General features: G+C 47.8%; 2 protein-coding genes across 4 annotated transcripts in view; both read right to left on the bottom strand.

The window, feature by feature from the left end:
- The window catches only part of AMPD1 (adenosine monophosphate deaminase 1), a 10,457-nt gene extending 805 nt beyond the window's left edge, over positions 1–9,652 (bottom strand). The window contains exons 1-13 of one of the 2 annotated variants that reach the window (XM_075115195.1): positions 9,534–9,652; positions 5,948–6,122; positions 5,272–5,437; positions 3,996–4,158; positions 3,547–3,766; positions 2,990–3,119; positions 2,506–2,700; positions 2,157–2,288; positions 1,898–2,061; positions 1,638–1,764; positions 1,022–1,185; positions 673–793; positions 3–176 (exon numbers count right to left, since the gene is read on the bottom strand). In XM_075115195.1, coding sequence (XP_074971296.1) covers positions 3–176; positions 673–793; positions 1,022–1,185; positions 1,638–1,764; positions 1,898–2,061; positions 2,157–2,288; positions 2,506–2,700; positions 2,990–3,119; positions 3,547–3,766; positions 3,996–4,158; positions 5,272–5,437; positions 5,948–6,122; positions 9,534–9,555 — 1,953 coding nt within the window. In that variant the 5' untranslated portion in view covers positions 9,556–9,652. Of the gene's footprint in view, positions 1–2; positions 177–672; positions 794–1,021; positions 1,186–1,637; positions 1,765–1,897; positions 2,062–2,156; positions 2,289–2,505; positions 2,701–2,989; positions 3,120–3,546; positions 3,767–3,995; positions 4,159–5,271; positions 5,438–5,947; positions 6,248–9,533 lie in introns of those variants that run through there. The other variant, XR_012663867.1, reaches the window with a different exon arrangement.
- Positions 9,653–17,411: 7,759 nt separating this feature from the next.
- NRAS (NRAS proto-oncogene, GTPase) lies at positions 17,412–21,301 on the bottom strand. 2 transcript variants are annotated; one of them, XM_075115200.1, is made up of 5 exons: positions 21,073–21,301; positions 20,208–20,386; positions 19,584–19,743; positions 18,672–18,795; positions 17,412–18,377 (listed from the first exon to the last, which is right to left on the bottom strand). In XM_075115200.1, exons 1-4 carry the CDS (start codon positions 21,181–21,183, stop codon positions 18,676–18,678), a joined length of 570 nt encoding a protein of 189 aa, XP_074971301.1. In that variant the 5' UTR covers positions 21,184–21,301; the 3' UTR covers positions 17,412–18,377; positions 18,672–18,675. The 2 variants fall into 2 exon arrangements, with proteins under 2 accessions (XP_074971301.1, XP_074971300.1); XM_075115199.1 differs by having other exon boundaries at positions 17,412–17,997; positions 21,073–21,299.
- Between the last annotated feature and the right edge of the window lie 95 nt (positions 21,302–21,396).

The raw sequence follows: 21,396 nt of genomic DNA on the forward strand, positions 1-21,396 counted from the left end.
ACCTTGGTGTAATGAAACTGCATGGGGTCATCTGTAGAAAGGGACACCATGAGGCCCTTCTGGTGGAAGTCAGGCAACGGATTCTTTGCATACTCCAGGAAGAGGCTGTTGTTGCTGAGTGGGGACATAGCAATGGGAATTTGGGCAAGGAAGTACAGATACTGCAACACCGGGCTCTGCAAAGATGAGCAGAGTTGCCAGGTTAGGAGTAAAGTTGCTGCACCCTCCACCTCTCCAGGGTCACTTCTCAGATCAGCCCAGTGCCACAGCCAGGAAATCTGGTGCACAGGGCTCATGTGTGCAAGAATAGAGACAGGCAAGCTAGCAATCCTCCAGGGCCTACATGGAGCCGTGAGAGGCCAAGTGAGTTCAAACCCATCTGATTCAGAACTCAGCTGGCTCCAATGATGAAAGATGTACCCGATGACAGATATACCCAGTGATAGGTCTGTGAGGCTGAACCCCTGAAATCTGAATACATTTCTCAGCTGCATCCCCAGACATGCCTGCAGAAGCACAGAGAATCATGTAACATCTGCCTGAAGCCAGGCTGCCTGTGTCAGTCTAAAGCAGAGGCACAGTTAACTGTCAGCTACAGTGGAGGCCAGCTGTGAACATGTTGTCCCCCTCTGCCACGCCTGGGCTGCTCTGTGGCAAGACTACTCCACTTACCTTCTTGAGGTTGAGACCGTGGGAGATGTTATCTGCTGTCATGAAGGCGGCAAGCAAATGTGTGATGGCCCCAGCTTCTCCACAGTGTGGACGGAAGAGGAACGTGTTCATACCACGCTGCCTGGGCACAGGGAAGAAGGAGTCAGAGCAGGCAAGCAGCAGGGTTAGATGGCATGCAATGCAAGATTCCCTTGGATTGCTCTGGGACATAAAGCTCCAAACTACACCAGTGGCAGAGCAAGGAGGGCCCCACTTCTCCCACACCAACAATCAAAGAGCTGAGACAGCTCATGAGGCAGCCCCCTTCTGCCAGTCTATCACAGGTCCCTTAGTGGTTCCTGGGCCTCACCTGCGTAGGTTGTTAAGCACCAGGATGTTGGCATACATGTAGTATATATAGTAGGTGTAGGATGGGTTCTTCTCAGAAGTCCACTGCTCTGGCTTTGGGCTTTTAGTGCCGAACATGTGTCCGCTATGCTTGGATTCATCATCCACGCTGTCGAAGCCAGTGATCTGCTTGGCAAGGTAACAAAAAAGCTGCATCTCAAAACTCCCCACCTCATCATGCCCAGGTACGCTGGCTCACCCTGCTTTACTGCAGCTTGCCATAGGCCAGCTGTAGCCTGTACCCCTGCCCCACCCAAGAGCAGAGTCAGGGAGAAGGCTGCAGACCTTGCTCCTCACAAACCCCCAAGCTCTATGAAGAGCTAGAAGTAAAGCTTACACCAAACCACTTCTCCAGGAGGTGAGTGGTCAGCATTTCTCACAGCCCCACAGCAGCCAGCTCAGGGAGTTGGAGCCCTCCCAGCACTGCTGGACACACCCTCCTTTCCCAGAATGTGGCAGTAGGGTCACAAGCCCACTGATGGCATTTTCCATGTTGGGGCCAGTACCCCCATTTCTTGTGCACAAACAGGAATGTGAGTGCTCACCACACCCTGACAACATAATCAGGTGACACTCACATGGCGTAGAAAGACACTCAGCTCTTTGTGGGCTTGAGGATTGATAGTTGCCTCAAACACAGGAACAAAGATATTTTCCAGCATCTTCCCAAAGTGTGGGAGGAAATTCTTAGACCTGAACACATCACTGTGGACAGAGACAGGGATTAGCATCTAGCAGAGGATCAGCATTGCCCACTGTCCCCATAATCCCTTCAGGATAAAAAATGAGGTATAGTGCACTGTAAGGCACAGTGCTCTCTCAGACCCACAGCACATACTAAATCCTGGGTACTTGGATCATCCACTTCAAGTTGGGGGAATAGACCCGATGTTTGTTGAACCAGCCAGCTAGCTTGGGCCACTCGTCAGCTGATCGCCCATAGATTGAGAGGCGAGGCTCTGCGTGCTGGTACTTGGCATCCTCCAGATCAGAGCCAACCTCCTGCAAACGAGAACAGACAGTTGCATGGTGACCCTCCAGCCCCTGGGCACAGCAGCACCACAGCTTAACTGTTCTCTCCTCCCCTGTATTCTCACCTTGATGATGGTAGCAAAGTACTCGCCATTGATAGCGTTCTCTGTCTTGAGATAGAGGTCACGCAGCTCACTGGCACCCACAGGGTTGTACTTGGCATTGAACTTGTCAAAGCGCTGAAACGTCTGCCGTCCCTGGAGCAGGGAGGATCACGGGCAAATACTACATACACCGGGTCCAAGCATATCAGCTGAGAAGGGACTGATCCAAACAACCCAAAATGGGAAAGCCTGCCACAAGCACTAACATGCACAACATGTCATGGGTACACAGGGAGGGGGAAAGCCATGCCTACAGGGGTGGATTAGAGTGACCCAAGAGTGCCCTTACAGTAAATGCCTGACCACTTACAGCATGGACATCCAGGGAATCCACTGTCAGGTCATAGGGGTGCAGACTGAGCTGCTGGAAAAGCTGTTTCAGGGTGAGCTGTTTGCCCTTGGCATCATAAACTACACGGTCAGCATCCACAAAGTACGATTTCTTGATGAAACGCAGAAGATGCTTCTGGTTCATGCAGGCTGCAGCATGGATGTGTGTGTCCACCTGAGAAACCAGAGGGACAGCTATCTAGTTTCAAGTTGGGATGCCTGGGTACCATCACAGGGAGGCTAACAACCCCCTTAGGTGAGCCCAAGTTGTGTGGGCAGCATGGCCCAGCCCAGCAGATGAACACGATAGGCCTAGGTCAAGAGCAGCCCAGTCAGCACCATCCCATTAGCAGGAATAATGTAGGTGCCATAGACCTTGACCCTAGTATCCAGTTCTCAGGGAGGGGAAGGCACCAAGACAGCTCATCTTCAGAGTCACTAGGACTGTAAGCCTTGCCATTTACCTTCCGGCAGTTGTAGAAGTCCCGGTGTGGGTTGTTCTTCAGCTCTTTCATCTCCTCCATCTCATTTAGCATTTCATGCACTTGGAACTTGGATGACAGGAACTTCAGGCGCCGATGAGCATAGGTTTTACTAGTGAAAGCAAAGGGCAGAACAGTGACTGGGCTCCTTACCCCTCAACACAGGGGCATAGCCCATCAAACACAGGGATGCAGCTTTCACGTGAGGTGGAGGAGCTCATGCTGGCCTGGCCTGCTTCGCTAAGGTGCTTCTCTTGGCTCTATTACAGACCTTCGAAGGAAGGCCTGGCCAGCTGTGACCATACCTGCAGGGCACGTCTCCAATCCCTGAATGCTGACTTTGCTTTAAACCCCAGTCAAGACAGCTGACAAGGGCCAAGGGCACTTCGGTAGCCAGGAGGCTGCAGGTGTATTATCAGTGGGTTCTCCTCTCCTCCCAGGAAGAAGAGGGAGCAATTCTGGCTCTGCCCTGACCTCCCTCTGCCTGCTGAGGCAGGACCTCTGCAGTGGAACCCAGCAGTGCTGGGCTGTGTACTTACACAGGCCCTTGTGCAATCAGGGCCAAGAGGAAGTTCATGTCATCAACGAAGTGCTCAAGGCTGGGGTAGGGCAGGTCCTTTGGCTCATTTCTGTCAACTGCTGCCTTGTCTCCATAGATATAAACTACCCCATCCTTCATCTGGGCATGGTATCCTAGGTCCTCGGCGAGATTCCCAGTTTCAAAGGGATCCTGTCCATCCTTCACTGGCGGGGTGAACACTGGACCAAAAGGAGAATGCCATGAGGCACAGGCTGCTGGCCAAAACCCCACAAGCCTGCCACGTTCCTCCACCCCAGGTAGAGGGCAGGGACATCCCTGCCACTGTGACACTGAAGAGGAGGCCTGGGCAAGTGGCTCCCCTGTGGGGCACTTCTGCAACCCCTTTCTGACCCCTGCCCACCCCATGCTGAAGCCAGAGAGGAAAATCCTCCAGGTGCCTAGATGTACCTGGGCCAATATCACTCGCTCTCCAGACCTCGCCTTCGATAGCACGCAGGTATTGAGATGGGGTCCTGGGGAACCTCTGCATAGACTGCTGCATGTATTTCTCCCGGATACACAGGGCACGGTACAGGCCTTTGCAGACAACTTCAAAATCCTCAACTGTCACCTGCAAGAGGGCTGTTGTTGAACGCAACCACACAACTGGAACCTAGCTGCCTGAGAGATACCCTGGTGCACCAAGATGTAAAGAGGAAAATTTTGTTCACAGCAAGTTACGTACCTTATCATCCCCTCCCTCCCACTGCTCTGCCTGAGCAGGGCAAAGAAAGGATGATAGGCAAAGTCCTAGACATGGCAAACGGAAGTTCCTCGTGATAGAACCAATGAATTCCAGCTGCCATCCTCTCTTACATTCCTCACTGGAAACTGTAGTTGGCACTGAAATGGAAGCCAGGCCTGTGCAAAACACTGAAAGCTATTTTTGGAGCCCAGGCTGAAACTGAAGCAGGACCAACAACATACACTGACCCCATGTGTCAAGAATTTTTGATTCACTGCACAGACAAGTGTTTTGGGCAGTCAAGAGAGGTCAGGCTGGAGCAGCATGGAAGAATACCATGCAGCACTTGCAGCTAGCTACACTCATGGCAGAAGGAATGTGCCTGTGCATGGAGGGACTTTCAGCTTCCCCTAATTGTTCCTCCGCTATGCAACTCCAAGCATAGCAACCTGCTCCAGACCAGAAGGGAGCAACCTGCCTGCAGTATCTCAGAAGCAGCACAAACATAATAGGAGGCTGTAGAGGAGGAAAAGGAGGAATTAGCACAGAATGTGATAGCAGTCCTGGTCAACTGGCTCTAGGTGACCCTACTTGAGCAGGGGGTTTGGACCAGATGACCTCCAGAGGTCCCTGCCAACCTCAACCCTTCTGGGATTCTGTGACATGCATAGATCTCAGATAGAGCTGTGTGCTAGCAGGCTCTGACAGAATGAGCATAGCCTTCCCTGCCATGCCCTCCCCTCTGCCCTCTCTGGAGAATCCCATGGGAGAAGCATGGAGTACACCACAGACTCCTGCTACGGAATTCAGCTCCAGATCCTCCAGGGATGCAGCAGGGCACCACCAGATGCTCATGAGCCGCAGACTGAGCTGGAAGACAGACTATCCCCACTGCATCTGGTACAGACTCCTGTGACACTGGGCACTCCTGAGGGACAGGCAGGGACTAGATGAGGTGGTGGTCAGCATGGGGAAGGGTGTAGCCATGCAAGTACCTACCCCAGAGGCATAATCCCCTGTGATCTGTACCCGCTGGAAGTCAGGCACAGCCTGGTACAGGGGGGAGGTAGAGATGACCTCATCAATAGCAGACAGTCTGGTTATAGATTTCTGAGCCACAGGGACTGCCAATGCAATTGTCTTCAGGCGGAGCAGGCGCTTCTTCCTGCCAGGGAGGAAAGCTTCAGGCAAACAGCCCATACTCCAGGGCCACACGCAGGTGCAGGGTATGGGGCACTTACCACAGCCATGTTCAAAGTGCGCACAATATAAATCACCTCACTGGTGCTTCCTGAGCACCTTAAACAGACACTGCCAAGGGCAGAGGCCACAGCACACAAAGTGGCCACAGACTTTCAAGCATGGTCCTGGGAAGTCACACCTTTCCAGAGAAAGGTCTCCAAGTCTCCATCCCCAGCAGCTCTGTGGCCATTGCTGTGCTGACACCCAGGAAACAGGCCAAGGGTGTCTTTCTGTACAGCAGTGGGAACAGTTGAAGAGGAAACCTTGAAGTACCTGACAGATGCCCTGGGATTACCAAGCATTTATCCCACGGGTGTGGTGAGCTGTTTTCACAGGCCTTGGTTTATGTTCCCCCCTGCTTTCTTCCAGCCCTGGCTGGGGATGTGCAGACTATGCTCCTCTCCCTTCCCCAGCTGCCCTGGTTGTTGCTCACCGCTTTTCTGCTGTGACAGAGCTCTCCTGAAGCATCATGTGCGCTCTCATTTCCTGGCGTGAGATGGGGCAGATCTCTTCCACATCGAAAGGAGAGATCTCTTGCCTGATCTCCTCATCTTTCACCTCAGAGGCAAAGACCTTCTCTGCGAAGGAGCGCATTGCCTCATCCATCTCTGCAAGTAGAAGGAGCAGAGTGCAGGGTCACACAGGCATCTGGTTCCCAGCCACCCTAACAGGCAGGTGCCCCTTGCAGCCAGCTTAATGCTCAGCCGCCATTTCCTTATGACACCTCCATCCTGCCTGGAAGACTCTGAGTCACCTCCAAAATTTGCAACAAGCTCACAGAGCCTGGGCCACACATAGCGGATTGGAGACATACCCAGACACCCCCAGAACACCAGAAAAGGTAAATATAACCCACAGTCCAAGAGTAGTGCAAAAAAGCCCAGAAAGAAGAAAGTCCTTGGGAAAGGCATTTATGAAAGCATGCACGGGGGTAAGAGGGGAACATCGGCAGGGCCCTTACAGCTCTAGGAAGCCCCAGACCCACTTGCTCCACAAGGTATCCGGTCAGGATGAAGACAGAGGTATAGATGGAGATGGACAGAGCTGGCAGCCCAAGCACTTAGTTCCTGACATCACAGTGCAGCTGAAGAGCTCCTAGCTAGGGAACCATCGTGTGGACTAGACCCCTCTCAGCCCATCATGTGCAGCATGCTGCAAAGGTGCCAGCTAATACGGCCCTATGAAAGCTGTCATTGACACAAGTTGGCTGGAGCTTTATGAAGTAGGAAAAAGAAGGTTAAAAGCCCTTCCACTTCCAACAAAATACCATAAAACAAGAACCTAAGGGATCTTCTGGCAACATCTCTCAGAAGTGCATATTTGCATAGCAGCATACGGACACTAATTGAGCAGGTTTGCCAGCAGTTGCCAGCTCAGCATGAAGCATAGTGAGGATCGATGCTGAAAGATGGACCACACCATTGACATGTCAGACAGGACACGGTCAGCAGAGGAGGACCAAAGCAGAAAGGACTGACATGCATGGCAGAAGTGTGCCAGACCTACAAGATATTTTCAGTTGATGAACCTAGCCGGTTTTTTTCCTATAGGGTATTGGGGGATCAAACCAGTTTATCCCTGTAGCCCTGAATTTGCAGTTCTAAGGTCCCAGCTGTGGGTAAACGGAGGGGCATAACACAGGGGCTTCCTTTCCCTGCTGTTATATGGTAAGGCAAAAGGGCTTGTGCTGAGCTACAAACACATGGGAAAATTCTGGCATTAGGCCCATTTCTCAGCAGTGCAATGTCACAAAACCAGAATTTCAGTAACAAAAGTTGCCTGCTATTATAAAGCTGCTGTATCATCAATGGCCCCCAACATGCTGCTTAGAAGACAAAATGCAGGTTTTTGCACTATTGCATTATTGCCCACTGTTAGGGACTCTGGGATGACAGGTGTCTCAGCAAGAAATGTTTTCTGCTGACACATAAGGCCTCAGCAAACATGAAGTAGGAAGAAGAGGGCTGGGGCACCACACTGTGGACTTCAACCTGAATAAAGGAGATGAAGCATTGGATCTGTCCCCTCATGGATCAAATCCACTAGGTGCAGGATGCATTCAAAAGTTGTTACTTTAGGCTGGATCTCCATTTAAAAAAAAAAACAAACAAAACCAAAAACAACAACAACAACAAAACCCCAACCAACAAAGATGTGGATAGGTGCAAGGGAAATTGCAAAATGATTCACTCCCTGCCACAGAGGAAAGAACTCCACTAAAAAAACAAGTTTATCTCCTAAACAGGAGCTCAGGGGTGCTAGGACAATATTTAACAAAGAGCAGCTTCATATATCAAAAGACCAAAAAGCTGGAACCATTCCATGAAACACTGAGGGGCACAGCTGGCACTGCTGAGAAATAGCATCTTCTCAAACTGCTGAAAGATCACCATGATCATGTAACTGCTGTTTGTTTCCAATGATCATGTCTGGGCAGTAACACAGCAGAGCATATAAAAAGCCTAGCAATACTCACCTTTGTCTTCTGCTGTTTGAGATAAAACAGAAACAAAATTAAAACAGATGTAGTCAGCCCTTCAAAATCTACGCTTTTTTGCCTAATCATCACATCAGTGGTTAAAAACGGATTAGTAAAGTACGAGTTTAGCCAAAGCCTTCCACTTCCAAAAGAAAGAACAGTACTTGTCACTTTGTACAACATAAACATGTAAGTTCAGTGTTGAGTGTTCCATGATACAGCCTCAGTGGTGTGCGCGTAAGTGAACCACAGTGCAGATGCCATCCAACCTGAGGCTCTTCGGCAGAGCTTCTGCCTTGCAGCAGTCTCTGGGTTTCCCTGCAGCTGCTCAAGGGGAACAGCATCTTCCAGAACCTAGATCACCTCAGTCAACACTACAAGCGACTGACAGATACCCAGCCATCTGATACGACTGAGCTGTCTTCGAAGGTCTCTCCCTACACCGGCGTCCAACCACAGGGATGCAGAAGAGCATAGGAACAACGTAAGAGGGCAGAACAGCATTCTCCTGCCTGAACAAGGAAGCAAATATTTTAGTTACTCGGAGCACCTGGGCTGCTTTGCAACTTTTTGTCCGTGACTTGCCATCCTTGGCGTAGATTGGGATGGATGGTCATTTCAAAGATGCTAAGTTTCAGCCTCCTGCTGCCTATGGTCACATCTCCACTTATTCTCTAACAGGATCAGACAGCCTGAGACACTGCAGTTCCACAGATCTTCACTCCTGCTCATACAGTGAGGCATCAACATTCTGGGGGTGCAACTCATGCCCTTTCCATCTGACCCAGAAAATTCAGACTGGAGCTCTGGTATCACAAGTCACCAGCTGCTGACTTCCCCAAGTCCAGCCTGCAGAACATACTCTCCTGGCATTTGAACTCCACGTATTCATTTGCAAACTAAGCATCCCAAAAATGCCTAGTTTGACCTTTCATCTCTTTAGCAGATGGAAATTACACTCATGAAGGTCAACAAACTCCCACTGATGTTGCAGGGCCAGGTTTTAATACAAGCTTCATGTACTAGGACAGTGTCTATCACACCACACAGCGCTGAAATTCTAAACATGCTCTTATCAGAACTGTTTGGTGCTGATATTCTTCAGGACTCTGATGAGTACATGCCCCTCTGGACTATTCTGCGAAGCCTGGCTGGCCCTACTCCTGCTGCTCCCCCTGCTTGTGTTCCCCATCCCCTTGGGACTGCAGCACCCCACATCTTCCAAGCTTAGCCAGGTTGACCAGAGACACCTGAATTCCCTCTGACCCCTTCCACAGTGAGTTAATAGCATCACCACAGGATCCATTACAATGCAGAAGGGACAATATTTTTCTTCAGTATGTGCAGAACAAGATGTAAACAGTAATGCTATTTCTTTGCTGCACTATCCAAAAATGTCTCCAAGCAGGAAGAAAAATGCTCAAAGCCCCCAGCAAGGTCCCCTGGATTAGGAAGATCCCACACCATCAAAATCTCAGAGGCTGCAGGCTCACAAGCCTGCCCTGTGGCTTCTTCTCTCACTACTTGCTTTCAGACCTACCTGGAATTCTCACCCGTGACATCTTTGCAGCAAGCTTGCAGAGCCTCAAGTAACAGCCTAGTGTAACAGAGCTCAAGTAGCTGACTGACCACACAACAGCCTAACACTAATTTTACTGCTTTCCCTTCCCTGTAATTAGACTCTCCCAGTCTAAAAGGAGAACAGAGGTCAACCAGAATACTATTTAAAGTGCAACCACAAACACTTGCCCTGAAACAGGTGAAACCAAGGCTCAAATTTAACTTCTTTTTTTTTTAGTTAGGCTTTCATTTTACATTTAGTAGAGTTTCACCTGTTGTCTGGCCAGATTGCTACCTCCCAGGACCATTGCACCTTTACTAAAGTGGACTGTGGAAGTCAGTCTTTTAAGAGAGACTAAGACATGATGTCTTCTGTGCTGAACCAATCACAGAATCATTAAGGTTGAAAAAGACTTGTAAGATCACCAAGTCCAGCCGCTAACCCAACACCCCCAGGCATCCTAAACCACGTCCCCAAGTGCCACGTCTGCACATTTTTTGAACACCCCCAGGGATGGTGACTCCCCCACCTCTCTGGACAGCCTGTGCCAGGGCCTGACCACTCTGTCAGTAATGTTGCCTCATATCCAATCTAAACCTCCCCTGACACAGCTCGAGGCCATTTCCTCTATCACTAGTAACCCGGGAGAAGAGACCGACCCCCCCCCTCACTCCCAGCATTCGAGGTGGGGCCTCCCCAGTGCCGAGCACAGGGGCCCCATCCCTGCCCGGCCCCTGCTGGCCACACCAGCGCTGACACAAGCCCGGGGGGGGGGCTGGTGGCCTCCTTGGCCACCTGGGCACTGCTGGCTCATGCCCAGCCGGCTGTCAGCCAGCACCCCCAGGGCCTTCTCCGCCGGGCACTTCCCAGCCCCTCTGCCCCAGGCCTGGAGCGTTGCCTGGGGTTGGTGTGACCCAAGGGCAGGACCCGGCACTTGGCCTTGTTAAACCTCACACAACTGACCTCAGCCCATCAATCCAGCCTGCCCAGATCCCTCTGGAAAGCCTTCCTACCCTTGAGCAGATCGACACTCATGCCCAATTAGGTGTCATCTGCAAACTGACTGATGGCACACTCAACCCCCTCACCCATGTCCTGAACAGGCCAAAGTCTGCCCTCCAGAAGTCCACGGCAGCGGTTTTGCTGACCCCACTCCTTACTTTGCCAGGATTTGAGAACTTCTATCATTTCATGGTTGCTAAGCCCAACACGGCCTCCGACCACCACATCTCCCACCAGTTCTTCTCTAGTTTGTAAGCAATGGTTTAAAGGAAAACCCTAACACACAGGGCTGATGTTTTCACCAGAACAGGAGCTGTAGATAGGTACAGATGATGTGCTCTCACCAACCAGTGTGCTATTCAGAGATTCTTCCTAAGAGAGGGGTCTACTTGAAAGTCTGGATTTTAGCAACAGCATGTCCTCACATCTTCCCAGCTGAATCCAACAAACAAAAGGGAAGTGCAAGGAGCTACATTTTGTTTCTGAGCTTTTCAGGAACTACTGTTACAAAAGTTTGTATCATAATATTAAGGTGATATCCAGTTCTGTATGCGGTGAGCCATAAGCAAGGCATATCTTACACAGCCCAACACTTAGTACAACCCCAGGTGTGGCAAGAAACTCCTCCCTTAAGCTACACATGGTGGCTTGGATCTGGCAGAGCAGGGCATCTGTTTGGGAAGTACTCTTGGCTTGTTTTAAGTAGATTCTTTCTGGCACACAGGCACTGAGGGCTCTGCTCTGCGCTGGTGCAGCCTCACCTCGAGCGCTGTGTGCAGTTTTGGGCGCCACAGTATATTAAGGATACAAAGCTGCTAGAGAGTGTCCAGAGAAGGGCCATAAAGTTGGTGAGGGGTTTTGAGGGGAAGCTGCATGAGAAGCGGCTACAGTCACTTGGTTTGTTCAGCCTGGAGAGAGGAGACTTCGTGGCGCTCTGCAGCTCCCTCCCAAGGGCAGGAGGAGGGGCAGGGCTGGTCTCTGCTCTCTGGTGACCAACGCCAGGACCCGAGGGAATGGCAGGGAGATGTGCCAGGGGAGGGTTAGGCTGGGAATTAGGAAAAGGTCCTTCCCCCAGAGGGTGGTAGAGCCCTAGTACAGGCTCCCCAGGGAGGCATCACGGCACCAGCCTGGCGATATTCCAGAAGCACTTGGACATGGCCCTCAGAGACACAGTGTGAATTTGGTGTCCTGTGCAGGGACGGGAGTCGTACTCAATGAACCTTGCCAGTCCCTTCCAACTCAGGACATTCTGTGACTCTATGATTGAGGGCTGTACCCAGACCTCCAGGGTCCCCTCAAAACTACTTCAGCTCTCTCACATGAAGTTGGAAAACAGCTCCGGTCTGAAGAAAATGGCCAAAATTTGTAGTGGCCTGCATGTTGCCAGGGTAACTCTGAGCTTCTAACTCAAGCTTCCTGGTGGGAAGCAGTAAGCCTAAACACGTCAGAAGGATACAATAGTTTTGATTTGAAACAGTCTTTTCCTGTTTGTTTATACTTCACTTCTTGATGGAGTTTAAAAACTGCACTGAAATCTAGACAAGTCAAGCAAAGCATTCAGACTATAGTCAGCACGGTCTTGCTGACGATTTAAAAGGTGACTTAGGTCATAACATTGAAGGCAATGGAGAAGCTAGCACCCCTGGAAAAGACAACATTGTCTGGAATTATATGTGCTTGTAAGGGCTTTCCCGTGCTATATTTTGTAGGAACAGCTACGAAAAGGCCTTGTCCCAGAAGAAAGCTGGAATAAGTGAAAGAGTTACTTGTATAAGATACAGAGCTAGAAATAACACGGCATATTGTCTGTAGGTACATGGGAAGCTTGCGGCACAACTGGTCAGTGAAGTCAGATGAGCTGAGACCTGGCACAGCATCTCCAGCTGAGGTAATTTCCAGAACATCCAGAAACTCTGAGAGATCACTACTTGATGTGCACAACTTCAAAACATGATAGGTTACAATTAAGCAATTCTCCAGAATTCAGGGAGTTTCAGCCCTGCTTCCCAGGTATTCTCCAAGAATATATTTCGATTTCCCCCTGCCCCCCAACATGCAGAGGTGCAGCCAACAGGACAAAGCTGGGATGCTGTTACAGTCTTGATCTCTAATACCTGGTCTCATCTCTCATGCTGATAGCAGTCTTCAGCTTCTGAATTGTTCTTACTCAGTCCCCAGTTTGTGAGTCCCCACACCACAGTACTGTTTAACTATTTCATTTAAGGTCAATAAAAACAGGATCCTGCTTGTTTGCTCTCCCACAGGGGCTGTATCTGTCCTTAACCTTTCTGGATATATCAAGATCTTGGGATTCACATCTGAAACCAAAAATAACCTTTAGGGTGCAGAGGTCATCTTCCTCAAGAAGTCCCTTGCTCTCCTAGCTTTTTAAATCACAGGGTCAACTTAGTTGGGTTCATGGCAGAAATACAAGTAAAGCTCGAGTGTGCTGTGCTAAAGTTAGATCTACAGCCTCTTTGAACTGAAGTACTGAATACAAACAAGCCACCTTCCCACTCTTTCAGCTAGAAAGTGAGCAATTCACACCCAGTGGTTTCAGAGTGGCTCTAAACCCCCCCCCCCCTTTTATCTCTGAGATGCCTTCATTCCACATAGACCTAGTCAAAAGAAAACGGCTAAACATGCCAGAAATTTGGCAGTTATGGGGATTTAGTAGGATCTTCCTCTAGATTGCCCAGCAGAACAGCCATATCACAGGGGTAGCTGCCCAAATAGAAGCCCAAGGGCAAGTTTTGCTAGAAAATGGTTTCAGTTCCTGAAGAAAAGTATTAACAGAGAGGGGGTAATGTGGAAGCTCACAAGGGCATTGCATTCCTTGATGTGTGCCTTTGACCAACAGTACCTTGCACTACGAAGAGCCTCAGCAAGTTCCTCTCTCCCCACATTGCTATTATTCATTCCCTACACAGATTCCTCTAGGGCTGTTTAAATCAGCCACTGTTCCAGTATGCAACAGAAGTCAGTAAGTACTTAAAGCCTGAAGTAGTTTCTAGGAACAGATTGTTACAGAAAACAATCATATTGGAGGAAAGCTTTCCTAATATGTCAAGAAACCCTTGCTCTTAAGCACCCATCTGTACTCATATTCTGAGTCTCTTGTTTTGGAACAGGCAGTGACTACTGCAGCTACACAGTGCAAGGAGTTTTATACCCTTGTTACTAGGAGTCTGTTCTTAAGTTCCTTGCACAGAAAACAGACTGGACTCTGGGTTCCAGAGGCCTGACACAATGTCTTAGGAGAAACACACTTAAAGCACACTTACTGTGTGGTCCAACACAATTTTCCTTATTGCAGGAAGAAAACCAACAGGGAATTATTTTAGAAGACTGAATCAAGCAACTTAAAAGCCTAACAGAGAGCGTGATTTGGACACAGCAGTACCTTTATAGCTGATTTCACTCTTAGAATACCAAGTGAAGAAATTTCCCCTCCCCCTTTTTTGACTTAGCAAGTATCCTTTCTAAGGGCAAAGTCAGCAAAAATATTGTGAAGGACCCCACTGCAAATAAAACATAAGATGCATGTCACGACAGACTGGTGAAGTTAAAACTGGACTCTGGAACAAGCCTATGGTACATCTCAAAGCAACTCTCACTGCCTATTCGTGCTATAGTGAACATTTATGACACACCTGTTCATGCCACATTACAGAAGTGACAGTTTGAGTAAATCTAGATCCCACAGAGAAAACACATAGCATTGTTAAAAGCTTCCTGTAAGCCAGTTGTGGATCCCATGCCCAGATCGCTATCACAGAATAAATAACCTAAGAATTTGAAGTTTATTCTTTTAAAAAGTTATTTAAGAAGCAAAATAATTTACTCCAATCCAAACCAAAAGAGATGCATTACTGAAAGCAAATAATTATACAGTAACAACAAATTAGCCCTTGGACAAAAAGTCCAGATCCCAACAGCTCCCTACCATCCTGGAGGTTATACACAGTCACCCAAGGCTTGGGGAGTAAAGGGGGACCACAGAGAGGATCAGAATGTAATTCAAACTTCCACTACTCTCCTTCCCCCATAGGCCTGAAGCTGCTTGAAATCCAATTCTAAGTCATTGAACTGTACTATAAATTATGATGGCTTAAGCATCATGGTAACTATCCAAATGCCACTGATGACAGTAAGAACAAAACTTGAGCATTGTTGCTTGAACAAGACCGTGGAAAGTGGCACTAACAATAACAAGCCACAGAGTTATACTATCTCATTAAACAGCTGTTCTCAGTCCATAACAATAACAGAAACATTTCTTTCAGTTATTGGCACTTGTAACTTTTGACCAAGAGCTTTACCCTTTTTTAATATTTTACCTCAAAGTTGTTTATGCCTGATCTTCCCAGTCAGGATAATAAAGTTAGCCTGGTACTAACACAGTGTCACGCTGTTAGTTCTAAATAATATTTGGACTAAATCTACAAAACCACCTTTTCCAGGGGCCTGTCTTGTACAAGAACTTCTGTGCTTATCTTATAAATAATTTTACCAAAAGTTCTTTGGGTTTTGTCCTTCCTCAGTTCTCCCAGTTGCTTCCAAAATCAGGTTTCTCTTACACAGATAACTGGAAACAAAGTACAACCATTTACTTCGTACTCATGACTAACACAACATCCTGGTTTTGTATCACTTGCTAGATCTGAACCCAAAATAATGCAGAGGGGAGTATCACTTGTGTAGGTCAGCTCCGCAGCATCCTAAAAGCTGATGCAACCTCCTCTAAGGTTCCAAAGGTGAAATACATACTGACCTATCCTTACCAGGTCTTCTTCCCCTGTAAGGTTTTATATAGCCCAAGAGAAAGGGAACACCAAAGAGAAAGTAGGTGCATTTACCAGTTCTCACACAATTCTGAGAATCCACAATTTTTGGAGTTACAGCTAGTACGTTTTTAATGACAACTAGAACATGCCATGCAATGTAGAGAATTACTATGATGAACCCCCATCCAAAAGAAATAATTTTCCATACTTGACCACACAGCTGCAAAAAGTCTTCCACGGCCACAGGCAGCAGGCAGTCATGCTCTGAACTCTGCAATCCTGCTTGCCAGGAAAGAAACTCGTAAGTTTCCCAAATAATCAGAAAATATACACGGACCCGGATGACAAGATCTCACCATTCAAACCCACTGCAAACTCCACATTGCTGTCTTTCCAAAATGCAGAGTCTGTGTGACCAGATGTGTATCCCAAAAGCTATCATTTTCCAAGTGTAATGTCATTAACTGGACAACAGCGTGACACACATCTCTTTAGAAGTAGACAGTGATCTCCTGCCACAGTCCTTAAAGAGTGCTTTCACAAATAACTTTTCTTCTTGCACCACATAAAATACTGCTGGTTACAGACATGACAGCTTGCAGCGATGGTAATTCTGTCATGTTTAACTTGGAGGCATGAGGCCATCTTCAAGCAAACAACCCAAGTCACAGCCAATACTATCTATAATGCTGCCCACCACTGTGTATGTTGCTAGAAAATAATGCTTTATGTAAAAAATATAGCATTTTTCATTCTTATCAGTGTCCCGTCAGTCAAGGGTAAGATAAATTGCAAGAAGTACTTACAAGGATTATCACGGATAAAGAAAACATGATGCAGACTGATCCTCTTCATTCCAAGAAAAGAATTAAGAATCTAAGTAGTGAAGAAAGCAATATTAAAAGGAACAATTTATTCTCTCAGTATTTACTGATTTCTAATTTCCATTTGAAATTGAGAACTCCAAATTAAGATGTATGAATCTGACACCAACAAACTGAAATTAAGGCTCCTGCAATTTCTCTGTTCAGGCTGGTTCAGCTGACTGAACGCTCCCTCTGTTGGCTGAAGGTTTGTTACTCTTCCATCAGATAGTAACCGGGAATTCAGTTTTGCTGTGGGATACATTGTCTGACCACACAGAACCGAATCCAGAATCAGCAGCACAAGAATTAGGGAAGGACACAGCATTCTGAGCAACACCGGTAGTTTTGCAACAGTGACCACATTTGTACATCCCAATTATATGAGGTGACAACGTTTTGTTCTAGAAAGAATTCACACAGCTTAGGCAGTAATTCTCTCGCACTTTGAGGCTGCAAGAACAAGCCCAGAATTCCCATCAGCATATCATACGCCTTCTGCGTAGTCATTACTGAACTCACTTCCTTCCTCATTTTGCAAGGATGCTGCAATCAGAAGCTAGCTCAGTTTTCTCTTATAGCTCATTGCCTTCTCCCCTCAGTCTGGACGTACTAAGTCCGTGACAACCACTGCACCAAACACGGTCAACCTGAAATCCCACGCTCCTTCCCTGACAAGGAGACTCACCAACCACATTTTACAGAGAGACATTTTGAGGAGACTATGCTCAAAGAGACTGGTGGTAAGAAAATAATTTAGAATAAAATAATTTGCAAGTTATGGGCAGAGCTGAGTAACAGCTGTCCGAACTAACTAACCTCCACTTACTAGATTAACTGTTGAGACGCTGCCCATAAATGTTGGCAGTTAATGTTAAAATGAACACCTGACTAATTTGGTCCAACTTGGAAAAGATCTGAATGCTGCAGAAAAACAACATAGAATATAAACAGTTCCACCTACAAAGAAAATAAAAAGCAGAGCCAGTATGTCCCCCTCCCTAGTTCAAGAGTCTTACAAGTGCCTGCTGGCTCTTCCAGCCTACAAATTCCAGTTTTAGTATCCTGTCAGGCAAAGAGATCACCCACACAAGACTTGCCTGCTTAAGGCAATGAGCTCCCAAGAAATTCCAGTCCTTGGGGATTCCCTCAACCCAAGGGAACAGGGGACAACTTCAGATCCTCTTAGCAAACAGGCACTTAAGTTAGGAAAGATACTTCCTTTTTATTACAGAAAATGAAGGATCAGTTAAGTGGTACTCCTGGCACAAAGGAGATGTTGCAAATATGCTGTACAGGTGCACAGAGAGCAGATACCAATCTGATACATGACAGGAGCATTCATGGTGGCAAAACCATTTCTGACATTACCTGCCAAGCAATGATTAGTGCCGCTCCTCTGACAGCACTGCAAATCAGAATCCGATAGAAAGGGGACAAACATCACTTCTAGCTTTTACTCTAGAGGTAAAGTGTCATCTTTTTCACAGCATTTAGTCTCTATAGTTCATTTTTCTTGTGACTGGTTTTCTTCTTGGACAAACCCAGATAACACAGTGAGAAAAGAATCCCAGTACATCAAGAGATGCGACTGCTCCATTAGCTGAGCAAGGAGGTAGACGCCAAAGATGTTCTCTTCAGATGGAGCACAGAAAAGGACCTTGTGCTAATTAACTGGTACCAAGATTCTGGTCACTGGCACCAAAATACTGCAGGGCATCAGCATGAGACGCAATACAGTAGCATCGAGACTCGTCCAGCAGCTACATCTGAACCACGCATTCTTGGCATCTGGAACAGAAAGGCACCTCTAATTAGCTGCTGTCCTGCTTTGTGATGGATGTGCAGTGCAACAGTGCAGTACGAGTCCTGAACTGGTCTACCTGTTTTTACAGTGATGAGCAACATCTTTTAGGTAACCGTTGAAAAGAATTTCACTCAGTTGGGGAACTCATAAATTTCATTACTTGCATTATTTTATTTGGTTACTCTTCAAACAGTGCATATTCCAGAGGAACACAGCTCGAGATAAGCTGCGCAGAAGTCAATCATCAGCAAATGGTGACTGCAGCATTGTGCACACTCCTCTTTCTAGTTCAGGTGTTTCTTGTGTACAAGACAAATTACACATTCTCCAAATAGTCAGAATGGTTTCCCAAAGGAAGGAGACACTGACAAGAATGATACAGAAAATCACACAATTATCAGTTCAGTGGAAATCCACAGGCTACAGCCAAAAGGTTGCTGTGAATAGAATTTCCTCTTCTTAAGCTTCACTATCTACTTAGAGGGAAAAAACAGTTTTGGAGAAGTAATTAATTGTAGGATCTAAATTTCTGGGTATTAATGGGTTGTATAATAGGGGAAAACCCCACCTATAACAGCTAGTACTTCTAAGCCGTGCTTATCAACAGCTGAAAGATACACAGACAAGAAGCCAATGAAAAACTTAAATTACAGCTCACCTTATCACATCACAATGCAAGACAATCCCATACAGCCTTGATTCCCATCTTCATTGCTGTTGAGCTTTTTCATCCGGTACTGCCGGATCTCTCTCACCAGTGTGTAAAATGCATCTTCCACACCCTGAATGCAAATGATCCAGGTAAAGTATTTTCTTTCCTGAAGCTTTTGAGATCACTGTTCTTTCCATCACAGGATCCCATAACGTATTTGAAAGACGTACTTCTACAGTAAGATTAGTAGCCAACTTATCCCACAGCTTACAAGAGAAAGAAACTAGCATTTCTGCCCAAAACTCTCCATTTACACTCTTAACTCTTCCTCTGAGGCAAATGTCCAGGGTAACAGCCGTTTAAAGAGAAACAGGCCACCGGACTAATCACCTCCGTTTCAGAATTCTTAGGATTTTCTGGCTACTGCTTCATAATTGCACCTTTTCTGCTTCATTCCACACTGATGTAGGCAGAACACAAGCTGACTGGACAGGGCCACATATTCAGTGCAACTCTGGAGAAGCCTATTAGTCCAGCCTGGGGAGTTCTTTCTGTAGACATAATCTTATAATTGGCCTTCATTAAGAAGCCAAGAAAACGGAACAGGTCGGGGATGACTAACTGCAGTCTGACCACTTCTCAGCAAGAGCAGATGAAGCTCTCTTCTTCTAACAAACATGACCCACTTGAAAGAAAAATCACTACCAGTCTGAAGTGATTTGTGTACTGACCTAGCCCAGTGATAAAACCAGAATTCTTTCAAGCTAAGGGTGAGTGGGGAAATCAAAAGCTAAAAATTGCAAATGGGATTAAAAATGCTTACTCCTGTAGATAAGGAAAAAAGCACAGGGGAAAATGTTAGACCACTCTGCATTTAGCATACAGGAAGAAGTCAGACCAAGAACAGAAGCGTCTTACCTGTCTTGTTTTAGCAGATGTCTCTATGAAGGGGATTCCATAGCTTTTTGCTAATTCTTGAGCCTGTTTTGTGTCTACAGTTCTTGTGGGCAAATCACACTTATTCCCAACTAGCACCATTGGCACATCATCTGAATCTTTCACTCTCTTTATCTGTTCTCTTTAAAAAGACAAATTAAAAAAAAAAGTTAGGAACTATTTGCTAAATACAAAAGCTATTTTAGTTCAGTACTCAAACAACCCTGTGGTACAAAAATATATATTAAAGCTGGACAGGACCTCAAGGGTTCTAACCTACAGCAGTACCTCTAACAACTCTGTACGCTCCATCTTCTAGTCCCTGTATGACTCCACTCTGACGTGTGCTTGCCTCCTTACCCATTTTCTTAGAGAGCGCGTTCTGTACGCTCTAAATACCGTCTGACATGCACAATTCAGATAACTGTCCCACTCTCAATTAACTAATCATGTATACGGACAGAATGCAGATAAGGTTGAAAAACTTTCTGAAAGAAGTTGGAAATTTAATATTTGTCTATGATTTAGTTTTCACTGGGTCTGACAGCAAATGGGACCTATGCCTTTTGCAGTCTTCCCACCCTGTGGTAAAGACCCAGATCATACCTGTAAAGGTTAATATCAGCAAACGATTTACTGTTGTTAATGGCAAACACGCAGAGGAATCCTTCCCCAGTTCTCATGTACTGGTCACGCATGGCACTGTACTCTTCCTGTCCCGCAGTGTCCAGAATGTCTAACAAGCACGTCTCTCCATCAATCACAACCTGCTTTCTGTACGAATCCTGCAAAGTACATAAGCAAATTTTAAATTAAGAAAAACATTGTACTTCTTTCTACCTCAGGAGTTAAGGAAAAATAAAAATAATATATTTTAAAAAAGAGTATGATTCAGAGGAGCTTTTCTAACCTCCCCCCCCCCCCAAAATACCAGTATCTAAAACTATAAGCATTTAAAATGTTACCCTAAGCCCCCTCAACCTTTCTTACAGAAAGAAAAATCATGTTCATTGTAAGAAATTCCTCAGTTTACAGATAGAAAAAGATATTATGAATACCACCACTACAACATCACTAGACTCTACATCCTAGGCAGCCGGGTGGTGACTTTCCGTGGCCATTGCTGGCCGGCGACGCGCCGCCCGAGGGAGCGAGGAGGGGACGCGCAAGGAATCGCTGAAGAGTTTGCCGCCGGCACCGCGCCGCCCGTCAGCACCGACCCCCTCCCGCCCCCGGCCCCGCACCGCCCGTCAGCACCGACCCCCCTCCCGCCGCCGGCACCGCACCGCCCGTCAGCACCGAACCCCTCCCGCCACCGGCACCGCACCGCCTGTCAGCACCGACCCCCCTCCCGCCGCCGGCACCGCACCGCCCGTCAGCACCGACCCCCCTCCCGCCGCCGGCACCGCACCGCCCGTCAGCACCGCACCCCCCTCCCGCCGTGGGCCAGGCCGCGGCCGCCCCGGCGCACCTCGATGGTGGGGTCGTACTCATCCACGAAGTGGTTCTGGATGAGCTGGATAGTCAGCGCGCTCTTGCCGACACCGCCGGCTCCCACCACCACCAGCTTGTACTCGGTCATCGCCGCCCCAGCGGCCGCGGGCGGAGCGCGGCGCAGCCCCCGCCGCCGCCCCAGCCCCCGCCCGCCGCTCCCGCGAACGCGGAACACCCTCCCGGCTGCCTTCCGGCTTCCGGCCCCGGCAGACCGTCATCACTCCCCGCCGGAAGAGTCTCGCTGCGCCTCCGCCGCTTCCGGGCACGTGATGCCGACGCAGGGCGGCGCCCCTCGGAAGCA

The sequence above is a fragment of the Phalacrocorax aristotelis genome, chromosome 21 (genome assembly GCF_949628215.1).
Source record: "Phalacrocorax aristotelis chromosome 21, bGulAri2.1, whole genome shotgun sequence".
NCBI lineage: Eukaryota > Metazoa > Chordata > Aves > Suliformes > Phalacrocoracidae > Phalacrocorax > Phalacrocorax aristotelis.